General features: G+C 42.4%; 1 protein-coding gene across 1 annotated transcript in view; it reads right to left on the reverse strand.

The window, feature by feature from the left end:
- The window catches only part of CLSTN2 (calsyntenin 2), a 1,124,690-nt gene that overhangs the window by 27,093 nt on the left and 1,075,889 nt on the right, over nt 1–21,708 (reverse strand). The window contains 4 exon segments of the mRNA XM_040349061.1: nt 69–186; nt 3,077–3,222; nt 3,880–4,050; nt 9,127–9,347. Coding sequence (XP_040204995.1) covers nt 69–186; nt 3,077–3,222; nt 3,880–4,050; nt 9,127–9,347 — 656 coding nt within the window.

A 21,708-nucleotide genomic window follows, 5' to 3' on the forward strand; every position in this document is an offset into this window, starting at 1 on the left:
TTTATATTAATCTAAACAGACTCTGCAATCAGATGAATTCACAACAAGCAGAAATGGAATTTACATACCTCGACTTTCATGTCCCAACACTTCAGTGTTTGGAAGCTGAAGAGATGGCATGAACTGCGGCTGAACCACCATGTGGTTTACATGCTCCATGTAATTAGAATTATGCAAAATATTAACCTACATAAGAAAAAAAATACCAATATTATTTACTGAATTTGGAATACTGTTAAAATGTTATGTTTCACGCATATATGACATCATTTCTGTTATATGTATATATACTGGCCTTTTTAGGGTTTCGAGAATATGTAATACATCCAATATGTTTTCCAGTCAGTTAGGATTTCGTTTTCTTTTTCTTTCTTTTACTTACAATGCCAGTGCATATGAAAGTAGTGTTTGTTTCCTAGCTAAGAGCATCTTTCCAAATAATGTTAAGGTCATACTGCAGATTTGATTTTTTTGACTGCTATAGTGCCATAAAAAAATTGATTATCTGCTAATTTTAGATCCTCTCTACTGATAAACAGCGTATTGTTTCTGTATGATTGTCCTGCAAAATATATAAAAAGTGTATGGATGCCCAAAAAACTTTTATTTCATTTTGGAGAAAGTAAGGAAGGGTTAAAAAACTATAAATTTTTTTCTGTCTCTGTCCTATTGGGGTTGTTTGTGTTTGACTTCTGGCCTGGAGACACAACAAGAAGTGCTAGGAAAACTGTTCAAAGTAAGCACAATTTCATTTATAGAAAGATGTCATCAGATGTCTGCGGTATAAGATTTCACCCATATTCTTGCTCTGGTGACAACTGTAACATTTTGAATTATCCATCACTTTATGTTTCGGTGGCCTTGGTCACCAGAACAAACAGGGGAGTGAAATTTCCTAGTGGGCAATGACTGCAATGAAAACCTGCCAGTGGTTTTAATCCTGCCAAAAAAAGATTTGGGTATACCTACGCTTTAACAACTTGTTTATTATTCTGAAGTGATTGATGATGCAATCATTAGCTGGCCAAATCTGTGTGTATGTGGCTTTTGTCCAGTTCTTTCCACTATGCCCAGAACCACAAGGACAGATAGCACTAACCCATACTGCCATAATGTGAAACTCTGGCCATCCCTGTGAATGAATCAGATCTAATGTAGCCAAGTAGAAATCTAAAGGTGGTGGATATATATATTTGATTGTTAATCTGCCTTTAGAATTAGGTTTGCCACCTGGTCCTGTCTGTCAACTGTCACCAGCAAGGCAATCCCACAGGCTGCAGCCTTTGAGTTGTCCAACAGACAAATCTATACCCTCTATTAGGAGTCTTAATAAAGTCAGGCACTACTAGAATCTGCACCTTAGTGAAGACCAGAGGCTAGCAGAAGATAAATAAACATTTTATAAATTAGGGTACTGACTACAAAAGAGTATAGATCCGAACAGGGGAAATGTTCTAACCCAAACAGCGAACCCCATTGAAGTCTATGGGAGTCAAACAGGAAAAATCAGAAGTGCCCATTTTGAAGGCTTATATGCAAGTAATTGGCCATAAAAGGGGTATGGGGGTCTGAGTACTGCCCTGGGGGACATATGAATATATATATTTTTTTAAACAATCCTTTTTTCACTAGCAGTGATTTTAATGATGCTTAAAGTGCAACAATGCCCCCTTAATGTGCCTGTAAAGTGGCACATTTGTAGCATATACAGAACATGCTACAGCAAAACTGACATTTCTAAAGGAAAAAATCCCATTTAAAATTACACGCGGTTACAATTACCAGCACCCAGCTATTAAAACATAAAGAAAATATGGTGTGGGGTCCCCCCCCAGTCCATACCAGATCCTTATTCGAGCATGCAGCCTGACAGGTCAGGGAAAGGGGGGGAGGGCAAGCCCTCCTGAACCATACCAGGCCACATGAGGCTTGATCGCATCATCGCAAGCAATTCGGCCTCCAATTTGCTCACGGGATTCGAGCAAGAACCACAACAGCGGCCCACCATTGTTTATGGGCCGATTTCCCCAAAAAATCACCTGCCATTCACATCGGGTGCCAGGCCACAGGCACCCTTAAACATGAGTTCAACTATTTTGCTTTTAAATAAATATTTTTAAACGGTATTGCACAATGAAGTCCCTCCTTTCATATGTACTTGCATGAAGTATAATCACTCCAGGAACCCTCAGCATTCAGGGGTCTCCCAGTCCCCACACGCTTATCTGACCATACTAGAGATAGTTGGTTCATACTGAGGGGTGAGTTTACATCCATGTGGGGGCACCCTGTCTGAGCACCAAGAAGCACAGATTTTGTTACTTCTGAGCATGAGCACCAACTATCCCTCGCTTGGCATTGTTATTAATGTGACTACAATGTTGTCATACAATGTTATGTCATCTATTTATTTATTAATATTTAGCATTTAGCACAATGTATTGATTAATTTTTTATACCAGGCCACATGCCCTCAACATGGGGGGTGGGTGCTTTGGGTCCCTGTGTTGATGGGGACAAGGCCTCTTCCTGACAACCCTGGGCTGTGGCTGTCAGGGTCTGCGGGTGGGGGGCTTATCGGAATCTGGAAGCCCACCCCAGACCCACAAAAAAAGTGTCCCTCAATGTAAATCCACCGTCAATCACGTCGCCCGACTGAGTCAATCACGTCATCCCCTGCACTTTGACAGCTCTTATATAAGCAGGGAACCCGGCTGCATCATACCCATTTACATAGGTGTAAATAGGTTGAGGGCATGTGGCCTGGTATGGTTTCCTGACCTGCCAAGCTGCATGCTCGGGGACTGGTATTGGTTTTGGGGGGCACCACACCATTTTTTTCTCATTTTGGCATGGGGTTCCTCTTAAAATTCATATCAGACTTTTTATGTGTATGTGTTCCTGTCTTGTGTACATTTACAAATGTGCTGCCTAAAGGTTACATTCATACCAAATTTTTAACAGTATATGATCTTTCTTAGCTATGATTTGCATTATAAGGTGATTTATATTATATTATATTTGTATTAATTTCTATGTTTTCAAATATTACCTATTACCAATAGATATACATTACCTCAAGATTAAATTCATTACTTGTATAACGTCCATTTAATTCAGAGCATTTGACTTTGAACTTTCGGCCAAAGATAGCAGCAGAATCCCAGTGCCGATAGCGGATTTGCTGCAGGGCCTCTTCATAGTTTTTCATTGTGTCTACACCTGAAAAATTTAGGAATAATAAAGTCATGATTGATGAAATAAACACTGTAAAACAAACTTACAAACAGCCTTATAAAACATAAATACAAATAAATATGTTACAATGGTTCTGAAGCCTAAATATTGTTTTACTTTAAAAATTGTTTAGATAACTGTATTGTCTCCACACCCCCCCCTTATATTTACCTGAACCCTCACTTGAACCAGTGCTGTGCCCATTTGTAGGGCCCTCCCCCGTCCTTACAGGCTTTGCTGAATAACTGGGGGCCATTGGCTCCCGCTGCTGTGAGCAAATTCTGATAATGAGGGAATAAGAGCAGGGATGAGTCTTGGTGTATCACAATAGGAAGCTGCTTCCTGTGGTGGCACACAGAGGAGGAGGAACCTGGAACTTGGGGGTCCCAAGAATAGAAGGATCGGGATCAACTGTGCAATTCCATAAGTGTATCATGTTTATTTTTATTTTTTTATTACTTTACAGTACCTGTAAGTGTTGCTCATTTATGACGCTTTATATTTCCTAATTATGAATGAAATAAATTTAAAGGAAACTCTTATAGAACCAACCATGATGGCTACTAGGAGACTGCACATAAGAAGGTCTTGCTTTGCAGGTTTTCTGTAATTATTATATGTTTCATATCATTCTTTACATACCATAGATTGAATAGCCCTTGGTTGAATTGGTGGCATCAAGATGTTTCCCTTGCAGTATACTGCGATCCAGCTCCAGACATTCCTGTTTGGTGTTAAGCTCATCTCCCATAACCAAGACATCACAGAAATCCAAATGATGTAGAGTTTCCTCCATTACCACTGCACCTGCACCTGGGGACAAGAACACACAAAAATACAATTAGGATAAAATTTCAATGCTTGCCGTACAAAATATACAAAACAATATTAAAGAGGATGTCCGCTGAAAAAAAATATATTAAAAGTCAGCAGCTACAAATACTGGAGCTGCTGACTTTTAATATTGGCACACTTACTTGTCCTGGAGTCCAGCACCGTCCGCAGCAGAGGACGAGCAATCGCTTTTCACTCTGCTGCCCCCCCACCATCCTCGGTGAGGGAACCAGGAAGTGAAGCGCTCCGGCTTCACTGCCCGGTTCCCTACGGCGCATGCGCGAGTTGCGCTGCGCCTGCTGATTGGCTCCCGCTGTGCTCTGGGAGCCGAGTGTTCCCAGAGCACAACGGGGGGAGGACGGCAGGTGACATCCTGCACGCAGTCTGCCCGTAGACTGTGGCCGGAAGTGGGTGCAAATACCTGTCTTTAGACATTTATCTGCACCCCTTCCCCCCTATAAGGTGTCAAATGTGACACCGGAGGGGGGAGGGTTCCGATCAGCGGGAGTTCCACTTTAGGGTGGAGTTCCGCTTTAAGCTGATAAGAAAATTATACAGAGCTATGATTGATATAACCGTTTTTCATTGGTTACAGTATCTTTTAAAAGACTGGCTCAACCAAATTAATACAGTAGTATTAGTTGATGCTGGAAAGTTATAACATTTTCTTATGTCTAGTGACATAAATCTGTGCTTTCACAGTTGAGCACACTTTCTATGGTCATTCTTCCTATTGGATTCTTAATTAGGTTCATGCTTTTGAGAATAGAAATGCTAAATAGGATGCTGAAACATGCTAAGGTGGATGGGAACACCCAAAATCCCCAGTTATGCTGGCCATACATGGGTCGAATTTTTAAATAACTCACTTTCGAAAATCTGAAAATGTGTGCTTTTTGTGTCTGGGAATCTTCTTTTCTTTCTGGGAATTTTTGCACATGCGCATTTCTTTTTCGATTACATTTCTCACACGATTCTCCCATCATTGATTAGAAAATGGTTTGTTTTTTTCAAAAAATTCCCAACAGCAGTCCACTAATGGTGCGAAATACGAACAAAAATTCTTAGATAAGACCCGTGTATGGCCAGCATTAAAGTTGGTAAATATGGCAGGGAAATCTTACTATTGGAGCATCCAAGACAAATAAATAGCCAGAAGCTGACTCCAACCACAACTAACATATTGCTTTTGGGTGGACTTATCCTTTAAGATATCTTATATTAAGAGAGTCTTTCTCAAAGTTTTTACCAACAAGAGACCCTAATAAATAATTTTCAGGTCTTTACAAACCCTGGCTAAAAAATATTATACTTATAGCTCAAATAACATAGTGTGATCAAATGTAGAACATTGAAGTAAAATAGTAAGGAATGTGGTGTCCTAGAGTATTTGACTTGTACAGTATATTGTCCACTAATATAAGGGGATACCACCATTTTAACTGTCTGCCTTTTTCTCCTGCCATTATTTTCAACAATAATGTTGGAACTCAATAAATAATATCAGGAAGAAAAGGCAGACAGTTAAAACTGTGGTTTCCTCTTATATTAGAGGATAACATACAAGTGATCTCTTGCTGGCTAGTGAACAATTGCCCCCATGCATTGAGGGTCAGTATAGGTGGAAGATCCATTTTTTACTGCTCAATGAACCCCTGGCTACCTTTTGGAGGAACCTTGAGAAAGGCTACATTAAAGTTTATTGTATATTGTAATAATAATAATACTAATAATAAAAGAATAATAGAAGATCAACTGCTCTACGAGTCCCTGCACCCTATGACCCATCTGCCATTTGTCCAATATAAACAAAAGTTTCAGAAAAACTGTACCTGTGACGCACTATTGTGAACTATTCTCTTGTCCATAATCTTCCATCTTAAAATTGTACTTTGCCCAAACCAAGAAAAGTAACAGGTATATTGAATAGCAGGAATGTTAAGGAGCCCACACTTATCTTCAAGCACTCCCCTTTCACCCTTTTTGCCAACTCGGGACGCAAAAAATAACATGGGGACAGGCAAAAAGTACTGCTTTGTAGGAGGCACAGGATAGAGTCTCTTGTGCCCTGCCAGCATGCTACAAAGCAGGATCCTTTCTCTCTATGGGTCCTGCACAGGTCCAACATGTTCAGCAGGAAGCAAAAAAAGACTCAGTAGTCCATTGAGTCTGACACATTTTCTGCTCAGCTGTGGCTGCTTTAGAAATACATTAACCACTTGCCACCCACCCACCGTCAAATGACCGAGAGACGTTGTGGCTCTGGTTCTGGGTGGACGTCATATAACGGCGCACCAGAATGTGTTGCGTGGTCCAGATCTCTGTAAAGAGACACTGACCCGGCTCTTTAACCATGTGCTCTGCTGTGTTCAGTCACAGCCGGTCACATGTAAACACAGAAGTGATGGCAATCAGCTCTCATCATCTCACACTGACAGAGGGACAGCAAGCAATGTAATCAGGGCACTGATCATCAGTGCCCTGATTACAATAAAGCACCAAAAGTGCCAGTAATCAGTGCCCACTAGTGCCAGTAATCAGTGCCCACCAGTTTCACCAATAAATGCCCATTAGTGATGCCAGTCAGTGCTGGCTTTCAGCACCCATCAGTGCCAACTATCAGTGCTGCCAATCAATGCCCATCAGTGCTGCCCATCAATGCCCATCAGTGCCATCCAACAATGCCTATTAGTGCCGCCTACCCGTGCCACCTATCAGTGTCCAACAGTGCTGCCTATCAGTGCCACCTATTAGTGCCCACCAGTGCCACCAATAAGTGCTGCCAATCAATGCCCATCAGCGCTCATTAGTGCCACATATCAGTGTCACCTATCAGTGCTCATAAGTATGGCATATTAGTGCCTCCTCATCAGTGCCCATAAATGCCACCTCATCATGCCCATATGTGCCACCTCATCAGCGCACATCAGATAAGGAGAAAAAATACTTATTTACAAAACCTACTGGCAGAATCTAAAAAAACTGTGCTGATCACATGCATCCCCCCCCCCCAAACAAAAACTCCCCAGCAATACACACCAAAATGATCATGTGCAGAGTGCCTCCTAGGGCTCTGTTCTATCAGGAGATGGATTAGGAACTGTAAAAAGGGGAGGATCAGATAGACAGGATCAAACATCCTTTGTACACAATGCAAAGGATTAACCCCTTAGGTGACACAGTGAGTATAACAATCATACTTTACTGCATATAGAGACTGATTTTCCTGTTGTGAGTTTACTAACACTTTAAGATTCACTGGCAGGCTGCTCACACATGGGCATTTTGTTAAGCTATGGTGTCCAATTTATTGTTATTATTATTGTTATTATTATTATTATTATTATTATTATTATTATTATATGATGTAGTAGTGTATTAAAGCATACCCAACATGTCTATTTTCATCTTGAATAGTGTAGGGAAGGATTAGAAGGAATCCAGTCATCTAGACTGGAAGTGAAGGAAATTGTCCTCAATAAGAAAAAGATTTAGCTGAAACTTTTTTTAAGATATGCTGATGCTGCTGAATCTAGACACATACCACTGTCATATGAATAACACAATACATCATCATCGCTTGAAGGATCGCAGAATATTTTAAACATATCAAAAGAAGTAAACAGTGATTTCCTAATTTGAAGCAGCACTCTGATGTGCTGTCAGTAAATGATATATGCACTTTGTGAATGTGATTGTACAGTGTCATGTGAGGCATGTTTTCACCTACATTTCTACACTGTGCTAATAGACTGAGACAAAATTGTAAATGTAAATGAATTGTAATTTATTCACAGCATGCATGCATGATATTAATTCCATATTGGTTAGCAGTGAGGCAAACATAGTGCTGTAACCAGGGTTAGCAATGCCTCTGTGAATAATCACAGTTTAAAGCTTAACTCCAAACAGAGATGAAAAAAAGAATACTATTGAAGAATTGTTTATTCCAAAAAAAAAAAAAAAAATTAACATCTGAACAACAGCACTAAGACTGGAAGAAGGAAGTTCAAAACTCTGAGTCAATCAAAGCTGCTTTGCACAGTCCTGAACATGCTTATAGGAAACAAGAGCACAGGGAAAACCTCATCAGTGTGATGATACAACATCATTGCCTAATAACAGCCTAAGTAGGCCAGGCTTTATTGCTTAAAGGGGCACCATTAAAGCAACAGTGTCCCTGTAAAGAGCACCCTGAACTCTCAAAGGACTCACTTTACCTGTGCTCCCTCAAAGCTTCTATACAGCCTGGGACAGTACTAAGCATTTGCAGGTGTGGGGGAGCATGTCACTTGTTCCTCTATGATAATGCCCAGGCCTATCAGCCAATCACTAAGACCAAACACAATCAGATGATTGGCTGTGTGAGTGCCTAAAAGACAACTTTAATGTTTTAAAAATGGGTAAATCAGGGATGAAATTATATATTATAGCAAAAAGACCAACAATAAAAACATTGCTGCCATCCATCTCTATTTAACAACTGCCCAAAACATTCTCTTTCTTTAATATTGTATTTAAATATTTGGAACATTTGTTACTACTTCCTGACCTTTGAAGTGAATATTTATTAAGGAGCAGCACTAAGAACTAGCACAGTAGAACTAAGGACAAAACCTTTTTTTTGGGGGGACTGAGTCAGGGAGGGTTATAACTTCAGTCCATTGGCAGTGTGAATTTCCTGCGAATTATGAAAAGGGTCAGATAAGAATTCTAGGCTCATTGCCTTCTATGGGACCACATCTGAATCACACATCTCATCAGTTTTAAGAATTTTTTTTATTAAAAAAAAAAAACACTTTGAGGATCAACCCCCAATCCATACTAGGCCCCTTTGGGTCTGGTATGAATTTTAAGGGAAATCTTACTGGTTTTGGAACATTAGGGATTGGGTTCCAGGCTATCACACTGTAGAAAAAAAAACAGTTCATCATGCAATAAAGTTCAGCAATCTCAGTGTCTAACTAATAGTATGGATTTCAACTAGCTTGTATCAGACTTGCACAATCTGTGTTCCTCAGAAGAAGCAGAATGAGTCAAGTGGAACAAACTTACTTTTGCCAGACTTCTTATCCAGACGTTTTTCCATCTTAGTGACTGTGCTGATGATTCTGATGTCTGGAAGCAAAATCACACCGTTTGCATTCTCAAATTCTGAAGCTGGACGAGCAAAGTGATCCATTCCATTGACTGTAATCTTGGGTTCATTAGCCTGGAGAACCACAACATATGCTTCGATGTCTGGAATGGTGATACAGATATCTTCTCCAAAGCATCTGGAAGGCATAGTCATTATTACAGACAGAACTCAATAAATCACTCAACTCATAACTAGCTTAGCACTATTAAAATTAGAACAATTTTTTTTTCTGTTTTTAGGTTTACTTTTGGAGGGTTTGCAATAGGGATGAGCCGAACACCCCCCTGTTCGGTTCGCACCAGAACTTGCGAACACACCAAATGTTTGTGTGAAATTTAGAACCCCGTTTAAGTCTATGGGACTCGAACATTTGAAATCTAAAGTGCTAATTTTAAAGGCTAATATGCAAGTGATTGTCCTAAAAAGTGTTTGGGGACCTGGGTTCTGTCCCAGGGGACATGTATCAATGCAAAAAAAAGTTTTAAAAATGTCAGTTTTTTCGGGAGCAGTGAATTTAATAATGCTAACAAGTGAAATATTACTTTAAATTTCGTACCTAGGGGGGTGTAAAGTTAGCATGTGAAATAGTGCATGTTTCAAGTACATATAACTGTCCCTGCACAAAGTGTCATTTCTGAAGGAAAAAAGTCTTTTAAAACCGGACTTGCTGGTATAATGAATTGTCGGCTCTGGCAATTCAGAGAGAATTCATTCATAAAAAAAAAAAAAATATAGCGTAGGGGTCCCCCCAAATTTCATTACCAGGCCCTTCAGGTCTGGAATGGATATTAAGGGGAACCACACCATCAATTTAAAAAAAAATGATGTGGGGTTCCCCCAAATATCCATTCCAGACCCTTCAGGTCTGGTGTGGATTTTAAGGAGAACTCCACCCCAAATGTAAAAAAAAATGGCGTGGAGTTCCCCCAAAAATTCACACCAGATCCCTTATCCGAGCACGTTAACCTGGTCAGCCGCAGAAAAGAGAGGGGAACAGAGTACGGCCCCCACTCTCCTGAACCGTACCAGGCCACATACCCTCAACATAGGGAGGATATCCCCATGTTGATGGGGACAAGGGCCTCATCCCCACAACCCTTGCCCGGTGGTTGTGGGGGTCTGCGGGCGGGGGGCTTATCAGAATCTGGACAACCCCTTTAACAAAGGGGACCCCTAGATCCTGCCCCCCCTATGTGAATTGGTAATGGGGTTCATTGTACCCCTACCATTTCACGAAGGAAGTGTAAATAGTTTGAAAAAACACACACACACCGTAGAAAAAAGTCATTTATTAATAAAAATAAATAAATAAATCCAGCGGTGGTATTCCACTCTCGGTCCCGGCTTCCTGCTCCAACGTTGTCTTTATCCAGCAACGGTCGGTGATCTCCGGTCCAGCGATGAGAAGATCCATCCATCCAGAGCGCAGCCACGCCGACCTTCTCTCTGCGCTGGACACAGCCCAGTGAATGACGCGGCTGAAGCTGTGACATTTCTTATATAGAGGGGCCACCCGTCACGTGACCCCGCACCCTCTGACGCACCCTTTGCTACGTCACTGGGGAAGCCCAGCAAGGGGGAAGACTGGGCTTACCCAGTGACGTAGCAGAGGGTGCGTCAGAGGGGGTGGGGTCACGTGACGGGCGGGGGGCTTACAACCTATAATTTTTTGCCATGCCTCTTACTAAATACCTTGGTCTGTCTACTTTCCAAAAAGGGTCACTTGGGGGATATTTGTACTGTCCTGACATTTTTGGGCCTCAAGAAATTAGATAGGCGGTCAACACATCAGGACTGATCAATTTTTAGATATATACCATAGATTGTATCTTTCCTACAGATTAAATAAGAAAAAATGGGGCAATTTTCACCAAAGAATTGTAGCAGAATACATTTGGCCTAAATTTATGAAGAAAGATTATTTATTTGCAAAATGTTATTTAAGAAACAAAGAAAAACATATTTATACATTTTAGGTCATTGTTTCATTTATTTACCAGTAAATAAAAACCCCAGTAGTAATTAAATACCACCAAAGAATAGTTTTATGTGTGTGAAAAAAATTATAACATTTTCATATGGGTACAGTGTTGCATGACTGCGTAATTGCCATTCAACTTGTGACAGCGCTGAAAATTGACCTAGGCAGTAAGGGAGTTAAAGTACCTGGTACTGAAGTTGGTTAAAACATATTTTTAACCAGAATCTGTCAATGACACTATGGCCCCATACACACGATAGAATCCATCCGCTGAAAAATCCCAGCGAATGGGTTTCAGCGGATAGATCCTATGGTGTGTACACTCCAGCGGATCTGTTTCCGCGGATATTTATCCCCTGGGATGGATTTCCAGCGGATAAATATTTGATGACATGCTATCAAATCTATCCGCTGGAATCCATCCCAACGGATGGATCCGCTGGTCTGTACAGACTCACCGGATCCATCCGTCCGAAGGGATCCCCCGCATGCGTCGTAATGATTTGACGCATGCGTGGAATTCCTTATATGACAGCGTCGCGCTTGTCGCCGCGTCATAATCGCGGCGACGGCGTGACACGTCATCGCCAGAGGATTTCGGCGCGGATTTCGATTCGATGGTGAGTACACTCCATCGCATGGAAATCCGCGCAAATCCTCGAGAGGATTTATCCGCGGATACGGTCCGCTGGACCGTATCCGCGGATAAATCCTCTCGTGTGTATGGGGCCTTAAGAAGGAAAGTGATAGGAAATCCAAAATATTTACAGTTGTCATCCGAACAGGAGGTAAAGGTAAATCTTCCTATAACAAATATCAAAGGCCCTGAACACACGGGCAAGAATCTTGTCAGGAAGAAAAACAGTTTTCACCTGATGAGATTCTTGGCAAGAATCTCTTGCTGCCCGAGTGTACACACTGACCTTTCAAAAGAACCGCGGTTCTCTTGAAAGGAAAGAACGCAGTGACGTCATCGCGTACGGTGAGCATGCGCTTGTCACATTTGATGGTGTGGCGCCATCTTGCTTCACCCTACCTATGCCGTGGAAACTACCACGCATGCGTCAAAGTCATTTCGAGCATGCGTGGGGTTCCACGGCGACAGGTAAGTATACACACTCTCGGGTTTCTCGTCGGGAAACAGGCCGACAAGAATCTCGACGAGAAAAAAGAGAGCAGGTTCTCTTTTTTTCTCGTCGAGATTCTGTCCAGATTTCCTGATGAGAAACCTGAATACCTCGTACACACAAACGGTATTCTCGACAAGAAGCAGTTTTCTTGCTGTTTTTTGCCGAGAAAACCAGTCGTGTGTACGAGGCTTAAGAGAATTGCATTAAGGTTTGCATCCCAAAGCTCAAATACAAATGTGTGTATATATATATATATATATATATATATATATATATACACAGGCATATCCCACTTTTAAGTACACAATGGGGTTTATTTACTATCGCTGGAGAGTGCAAAATTAGGCTCACATCTGCATAGAAACCAATGAGCTTCTAACCCCGGCTTGTTAAATTAAGCCTGGTAATAAAAACTGGAAGCTCATTAGTTTCTATGCAGAAGTGAGCCTGATTTTGCACTCTCCAGCAATAGTAAATAAACCCCATTGCATACTTACAAGTGGGGTATGCCTGTATATATATACAGTGCCTTGAAAAATTATTCATACCCCTTGAAATTGTCCACATTTTGTCATGTTACAACCAAAAACATAAATGTATTTTATTGTTTTGTTTATGTGATAGACTCACACAATGCAGCACATAATTGTGAAGTGGAAAGAAAATGATAAATGGTTTTCCAAATTTTTTATAAATAAATATGTGAAAAGTGTGGTGTGCATTTGTATTCAGCCCCCTTTATTCTGATATCCCTAACTAAAATCTAGTGGAACCAATTGCAGAAGTCACCTAATAAGCAAATAGAGTCCACCTGTGTGTAATTTAATCTCAGTATAAATGCAGCTGTTCTGTAAAGCCCTCAGAAGTTTGTTAGAGAACCTTAGTGAACAAACAGCATCATGAAGGTCAAGGAACACACCAGACAGGTCAGGGATAAGGTTGTGGAGAAGTTTAAAGCAGAGCACCATTCAATCCATCATTTAAAAATGTAAAGCGTAATGCATAACTGCAAACCTACCAAGACATGGCCGTCCACCTAAACTGACAGGCCGAGCAAAGAGAGCATTTATCAGAGAAGCAGCCAAGAGGCCCTTGGTAATGCTGGCGGAGCTGCAGAGATCCACAGCTCAGGTGGGAGAATCTGTCCACAGGACAGTTAGTCATGCACTCCACAAATCTGACCTTTATGGAAGAGTGGAAAAAGAAAGCCATTGTTGAAAGAACTCCATAAGAAGTCCTATTTGCAGTTTGCGAGAAGCCATGTGGAGGACACAGAAAACATGTGGAAGAAGGTGCTCTGGTCAGATGAGGCCAAAATTTTACTTTTTGGCCTAAAAGCAAAACGCTATCCTCATCGTGAAACATGGTGGTGACAGAATCATGTTGTGTGGATGCTTTTCTTCAGCAGGGACAAGGAGGCTGGTCAGAGTTGATGGAAAGATGGATGGAGCCAAATAAAGGGCAATCTTAGAAGAAAATCTGTAAGGCCTCGTATACACGGTAGGATAGCCAGAGGACAATGGTCTGAAGGACCGTTGTCTTAGGTTAACCTATGAGGCTGACTGATGGTCCGTCGTGCGTACACACCATCAGTTAAAAAAACGATCATGTCAGAACGCGGTGACATAAAACACAACGACGTGCAGAAAAAACGAAGTTCAATGCTTCCAAGCATGCTTCGAGTTGATTCTGCATACTAACGATCGGTTTTGACCTAACGGTTAGGCGTCCATTGGTTAAATTTTAAAGCAAGTTCTCATTTTTTTGACCAAAGGTTAAATAACCTATGGGGCCTACAGTACACACGATCGGTTTGGACTGATGAAAACGGTCCTTCAGACCGTTGTCCTCTGGCGATCCTATCGTGTGTACGTGGCCTTAGGCCCCGTACACACGGCCGAGGAACTCGACGTGCAAAGCACGTCGAGTTCCTCGTCGAGTTTTGGGATGAAGCCGCCGAGGAGCTCGGCGGGCCGCCTTCTCCCATAGAACAACGAGAAAATAGAGAACATGTTCTCTATTTTCTCGTCAAGCTCCTCGGCGGCTCCATCGAGCCAAAACTGTACAGACGACAGAGTTTCTCGGCAGAATCCGGGTTTTGACCGAGTTTCTCGGTGAATTCTGCCGAGAAACTCTGTCGTGTGTACGGGGCCTTAGAGTCTGCAAAAGACTTGAGACTGTGGCAGAGGTTCACCTTCCAGCAGGACAACGACCCTAAACATACATCCAGAGCCACAATGGCATGGTTTAGATCAAAGCATATTCAAGTGTTAGAATGGCCCAGTCAAAGTCGAGACCTAAATCCAATTGAGAATATGTGGCAAGACTTGAAAATTGCTGTTTACAGACACTCTCTATCCAATCTGACAGAGCTTGAGCTATTTTGCAAAGAAGACTAGGCAAAAAAAAAAATCTCTCTCTAGATGTGCAAATCTGGTAGAGGCATCCCCAAAAAGACTTGCAGCTGTAATTGCAGTGAAAGGTGGTTCTACAATGTATTGACTCCTAAAAATGCACGCCACACTTTTCACATATTTATTTGTAAAACATTTTTAAAAACATTTATAATTTTCCACTTCACAATTATGTGCCACTTTGTGTTGGTCGATCACATAGAATCCCAATAAAATACATTTACATTAGGGTAGAGGGCAGTGTCAGTAAAGCAGTGCACAGTGCCAATAGGGCAAAGATTGGGCAGTGTACAGTGCCAGTAATTGTATTATTATTATTATTATTATTGTTTAAATGTATTTACTGCTCACAATTTACTATTTTTTTACAATTGTTTTACTAGTGGCGGCGTGGTGAAATATCAGGGTTCAAAACAGACCCCTGATGTCTCACTTCAGGGACAGAGAAATGGACTGACCACAGAAATGTCCCAGTCCCTTACTCTGCAGCCTCAGCTGCACTGTACAGTGAATGAATGTGAAGTACTCTGTGCTGAGCGTCTTCCTGTTCATTCATAAACTGAAGCATAATTACATATTTACCTCCCCTTTCCCTGCTCTCCATCCTGAGGGGGCAATGGGGGGCCATGGGATAGATTGGGCAGCAGAGGGAATCAGTGTCACGTGGAGTGATTAGGGTGCACACGGCATATTCTGGGAAGTTAAATAGAATATTTCAAAGTATAAATGAGAAATTTAGTACAAGACAAACACTTCCAGTATTTATTAACTGGGCTTACAAATCTTACAATCTTCTTAGTTGAGTTTATTTATTAATGAAGTGCAATAATCAGATATACAATGTGTATAGCAATACATCCGCAATACTTGGCAACCAAGGGGTGAAATGTTTACTGGATCTGACCACACACATATAATGACATCTGAAATAACTGAATATGAGCTGAACGTGTGAATCACTGAACTCGCATCCAGAGAACATGTAGAGCTAGAATGCTAGATGAACATTTTCTCATAAAGGAATCCAATATTTGTTTAGATATTAATGCGCAGTAACACATTTATTCCACCCATACCCAGAGTTATTATAATAGATGATGTCTAAAACTCCTTAACTAGGCTTTGTAATCATCCAATATGTGGGCTCATTTAAAGACAAGAAATTGCATATATTATCCGTTTCCAGAAATTACAACCAAGGCATACGTATCACATCTATTATCTGGGAGAACACAGCAATTAAATGATTTTCCTGTCATCATCACTAGTGACTTCTACTTCTAAATCAGATTCACACAAGCCCAGGTTAAATAAAAGTTAGCACAAAAGCCACTGATCTTTGTCAGTGTGAGTCAAATACATGAAACAAGAGACAATGAGCTCCATTCATAAAAAATAAAAAAATTATGAAATAACCTTTATTAATTTTGTTAAATGTTTTAATGAAATGATATTGATTAGGAAACATCTGCTTGACTATCATGTTATAATATAGCTATAACAGGGGAATCAGAGAGCACCTGTTAAGCATTCCCTGCAAGAGCTAAAAACTGATGCCGCGTACACACGATAATTTTTCGGGTTGTAAAAAACGTTGTTTTTCAGGCTCTAGAAAAAACAACGTTTTTTTCAACTTCATCATTAAAACGGCCTTGCCTACACACGATCGTTAAAAAAAATGCTCTAGCAAAGCGCGGTGACGTACAACACGTACAATGGCACTATAAAGGGGAAGTTCCATGCGGATGGCGCCACCCTTTGGGATGCTTTAGCTGATTTTGTGTTAGATTTGCGCTTTTCTGTCTGTTACAGCGTGATGAATGTGCTTACTCCATTACGAATGGTAGTTTTACCAGAACGAGCGCTCCCGTCTCATAACTTGCTTCTGAGCATGCGCGGGTTTTTCACGTCGTTAAAGCCCACACACGATCATTCTTTACAACCCGAAAAACGACATTGTTTAAAACATTGTGAAAAAATAGAGAATGTTCGAAAAAATTTGGGGCCATTTTTCAGAACACGGAAAATGCTATGAAGCCCACACACGATCATTTTAAATTACATTTTTAAAAAACTTCGTTTTTTACAACCCGAAAAATTATCGTGTGTACGCGGCATAACAGTGGCTTATAAAGCAGTGGTAGAAAACCATCGGATTATCATACCTTCTTTTGTTATATTCTAATAAATTAGTCAATGTAATTATATTTTTTGAATGGATAAAAATAAAAGCATATATAAGAGCAAAGGTCACATAGTCGGGGCTCAAAATTTGTGCTCGCCTCCTCGCGTTTGGCGAGGGGATTTACGTGCAGTGCGAGTATCCCACGCCGCTCAGACACACACAATGCGGCCAGTATTCAACTTTACAGCTGCCGCGCCATCCCTTCACAGGCTAGCAGCAGATTGGACACCAGTGCCGCCCGGGACCGCCCCTCTCCACCTCCCATAGGCCAGTAGGATTGTGCCTAGAACTGCCACCCAGAAACGCCCCTCTCCGCCTCGGACTGCCCCTCTCCACCTGTCCGTTTTTACAGATGGCTGCTGCCTATACAAAATATGGCCATGGCAGGCTTTATAACTGTGCAAGCTCAGTTCTGAGGCCAGCCCAGACTCAGACAAGGGGCAGACAGATCGGCGTACAGTCGGTGACATCACGGCCGAGGCGGCGCCTTTTATGAATCACAGGTTGCCGCAGCGGTAGCTGGGACGGTCCCGGGACACGGCAGCCAGAGTGCGGAGGAGGTATCGCATGAGTTCCGGCTGCCTCCTCGGAGCCCTGGACGGTGTGCCCGAAAGAGGCCAAGTAAAGAAGAGGCGGGGAGCAGAGGCCGGGTGGAGGTGATACAGCTATCCCCACCAAAGGGTAAAACCAGCCGGGGAGAAGGAGGAATGCAAGTCCCAGACGGCCATGAGTGCGTAGCAGTGCAAAGGTATGGTGGGGATTGTAGATCACTACTAAAGTCCAATCTGAGTGTACAGGAGCTGTGCTTCTATCCCCTACCTGCCTGCAGAGTGCTGGGACTTGTAGTTCCACATCTGCAGAGCAATGCCAGGCTGCATGCTGACAGAAGGAAAGAGAGCAGATCGTCTTACACTGTCCAATCTGATTGCAGATGACCATAAACTGTACAATCAGATTGTACAATCTCCTGTAAGATGGCCATCCACTGTACAGTCAGATTATACAGTGGATGGCCCTCTTACAGGAGATTATACAATCAGCATAGGCGTGCGCACAGGGTGTGCCAGGTGTGCCTAGGCACACCCTTATCACCCTGTGCAGAACAGATCCCCCTACTGACCTGGCTCTCCCTCCTTCCCCCCACAGCACTGCCAGCTTCCCTCCTCTCCCACCGGTTGTTACTGTGGATGTTTTAGGCTGAGTGGGGGAAGGGGCCAGTAAATATGCCATTTACTGGCCCCTTCCCTTTCTAAATGAACATTGTGAGTGATGAGTAGAGTGTGTTTGAGCTTTGGGGTGCACACCCTAATGCCAAAGGCTGCGCACACCTATGACAATCAGATTGTACAATGTATGGCCATCTTACAGGAGATTTTACAATCACATTGTACAATGTATTTGTACAATCTCCTGTAAGATTGCCATACACTGTACAATCAGATTGTACAATCTTCTGTAAGATGGCCATACACTGTACAATCTCTTTTAAAGTGAATCTTCAGTCACGCTCTGGACAGTCTCCTGCCCCTCTGATGCCCGGTAGACTGGAAAGAATTTGGGCATAAGGGGGAACTCTGCAGACCCTGACATAAAGGGGAACTCTTATGTGAAGGGCAATACTGCAGAGAGCAGACTCTGATGTAAGTGGAAACTCTGCAAAGGGAATCACAGGCTGCCGCAGCGGTAGCTGGGACGGTCCCGGGACACGGCAGCCAGAGTGCGGAGGAGGTATCGCATGAGTTCCGGCTGCCTCCTCGGAGCCCTGGACGGTGTGCCCGAAAGAGGCCAAGTAAAGAAGAGGCGGGGAGCAGAGGCCGGGTGGAGGTGATACAGCTATCCCCACCAAAGGGTAAAACCAGCCGGGGAGAAGGAGGAATGCAAGTCCCAGACGGCCATGAGTGCGTAGCAGTGCAAAGGTATGGTGGGGATTGTAGATCACTACTAAAGTCCAATCTGAGTGTACAGGAGCTGTGCTTCTATCCCCTACCTGCCTGCAGAGTGCTGGGACTTGTAGTTCCACATCTGCAGAGCAATGCCAGGCTGCATGCTGACAGAAGGAAAGAGAGCAGATGGTCTTACACTGTCCAATCTGATTGCAGATGACCATAAACTGTACAATCAGATTGTACAATCTCCTGTAAGATGGCCATCCACTGTACAGTCAGATTATACAGTGGATGGCCCTCTTACAGGAGATTATACAATCAGCATAGGCGTGCGCACAGGGTGTGCCAGGTGTGCCTAGGCACACCCTTATCATCCTGTGCAGAACAGATCCCCCTACTGACCTGGCTCTCCCTCCTTCCCCCCCACAGCACTGCCAGCTTCCCTCCTCTCCCACCGGTTGTTACTGTGGATGTTTTAGGCTGAGTGGGGGAAGGGGCCAGTAAATATGCCATTTACTGGCCCCTTCCCTTTCTAAATGAACATTGTGAGTGATGAGTAGAGTGTGTTTGAGCTTTGGGGTGCACACTCTAATGCCAAAGGCTGCGCACACCTATGACAATCAGATTGTACAATGTATGGCCATCTTACAGGAGATTTTACAATCACATTGTACAATGTATTTGTACAATCTCCTGTAAGATTGCCATACACTGTACAATCAGATTGTACAATCTTCTGTAAGATGGCCATACACTGTACAATCTCTTTTAAAGTGAATCTTCAGTCACGCTCTGGACAGTCTCCTGCCCCTCTGATGCCCGGTAGACTGGAAAGAATTTGGGCATAAGGGGGAACTCTGCAGACCCTGACATAAAGGGGAACTCTTATGTGAAGGGCAATACTGCAGAGAGCAGACTCTGATGTAAGTGGAAACTCTGCAAAGGGAAACGCTGCAGAGTCCAGACCATAATGTTGGGAGGGGAATGCTGTAGACTCTGATGTAACAGACAACTTTGTGGACTGTGATGTAAAGGGGAACTCTGTAGTCTAATGCTTTATGTTAATATTGTTAAAGTTGTTGTTAATATTTATTTTTAAAACGTAATACTGCAAAAAAACATTTAACCGTATCATTTCACAAGATCATTTACGGGGGCGTGTTTAGTGGTGGAATTAGGGGTGGGGCAGGGTGGGGAAACTGGTGGCGAGTGACTCTTAAGGCCTGGCTAGTAGCTCAGGACTTAAAAAATTTTGAGCCCTGCACATAGTTCAATCTTTAAAGCTGAATTCCAGGAACACAGTTACTCTCTAGCATCTGACTTATTATGGGTTACGTCCAAAGAGGTGCATGCAAACTCATGGATTTATCTCTTTACAGTAATTTATATCCAACAGTGATCGATCCAGGTATGACTTTTAGTGCCGCTTTAAGCTGAGACAAAGATCTCCCCGCCAGTTGCAGGGAAGAGAGCAGGTTATTTTCCCATTCAGGGGTGTAGAAGCATCAACAGAGAAAGGAGGGAACACTGCTCACAGACCCAGTGTATGAATATGTGCATACATTTTACCTCAGCCAGTGCTGCTCCAGCCATGCCCTCAGCAGTGCGGGTATGTGACGGTCATGTTGCAGTCACATTGATGCTTTCTATGAGAGTGGATGGTCTGAGGAAGAAAGAGGAGCCACCATATATTCAAACCTGAACAGCACTCATTCCCAAAAATCACTGCACTTGGGACTTGGTGGTGATCATTAACAAGTATTTAACAATGATCTACAAATTATGCTGGCATTCAGAATGTACAATGTATGTGGAAATGTGAATTTCATGTGTATTTTTTGTTTTTTGTTATCCTAATAAAATTTGTACTTTTTATATAACCATGTTGTACTTGCTAATGAGCATCACTCTGTTAAAGTCCCATGGGGTAAACGGTAAACAGCTTTTGTGTTTTGATGGTCTAGGGAAGTGTTGCCTCGCACTGTACGTGGACTTTTCTATCATAGTACCTTCTCCACGAGCAGACTTCAGCAAAGAGTGGTTGATAGCAGTTTCCTTAACTCAAGAAAAAAAAATCCCGGCCAGCAGAGGGATAATCTGCAGCCAGAATGCCAGTTTTCATATGAGGTAATCTTAAAGGGACCAATTGTTATCTTAATGGGAGATTGACGTTTAAAAAGTAAGGCACTTGGTATAACATCTACAGGAACCACCAGGAGATCTGAGAGACACCCTCTGGGAGCATTATACGTGCTTATGGACCTTACATATTATGTTGGTCTACCAATTGAGGATAGATGAATATGAGCACAATGGTGAAGGGGAAAAAGGTGCAGACATGCACAAAGGTCACGTGGAGAAAATAAATTAACCACTGCACGTATGCATGTACATATACTGCAGGCAGACCTTAAGTGCAAAATCACATACCTGTATTCTTTTCATCGGCTCTGGAGTGCACATGATTGGGCACAGCGGGAGCCAATCAGCTGGTCCAGTAAACCTGATAACCACCAGAAACCCGCCGTTCTGCTAGTAAGAAAGACAGAGATCTTGTGTTTCTGCTAAACATGAACACAGATCTCTGTCTTTCTTCAGTGAAACCATCCCCCACATAGTAAGAAAACACTCCCAGGGAAAGAAGTTAACTCTTTGATCGCCCCTGATGTTAAAGCAGGAATTCACCCAAATTTTTTTTTTAACATTAGATTGATGCTCATTTTGTCAAGGGGAATCGGGTAGTTTTTTTAAAATCGAAGCAGTACTTACTGTTTTAGAGAGCGATCTTCTCCACCGCTTCCGGGTATGGTCTTCGGGACTGGGCGTTCCTATTTAATTGACAGGCTTCCGACAGGCTCCCATAGGTCGCATACATCGCGTCACGAGTAGCCGAAAGAAGCC

The sequence above is a fragment of the Rana temporaria genome, chromosome 4 (assembly GCF_905171775.1).
Source record: "Rana temporaria chromosome 4, aRanTem1.1, whole genome shotgun sequence".
Taxonomy (NCBI): domain Eukaryota; kingdom Metazoa; phylum Chordata; class Amphibia; order Anura; family Ranidae; genus Rana; species Rana temporaria.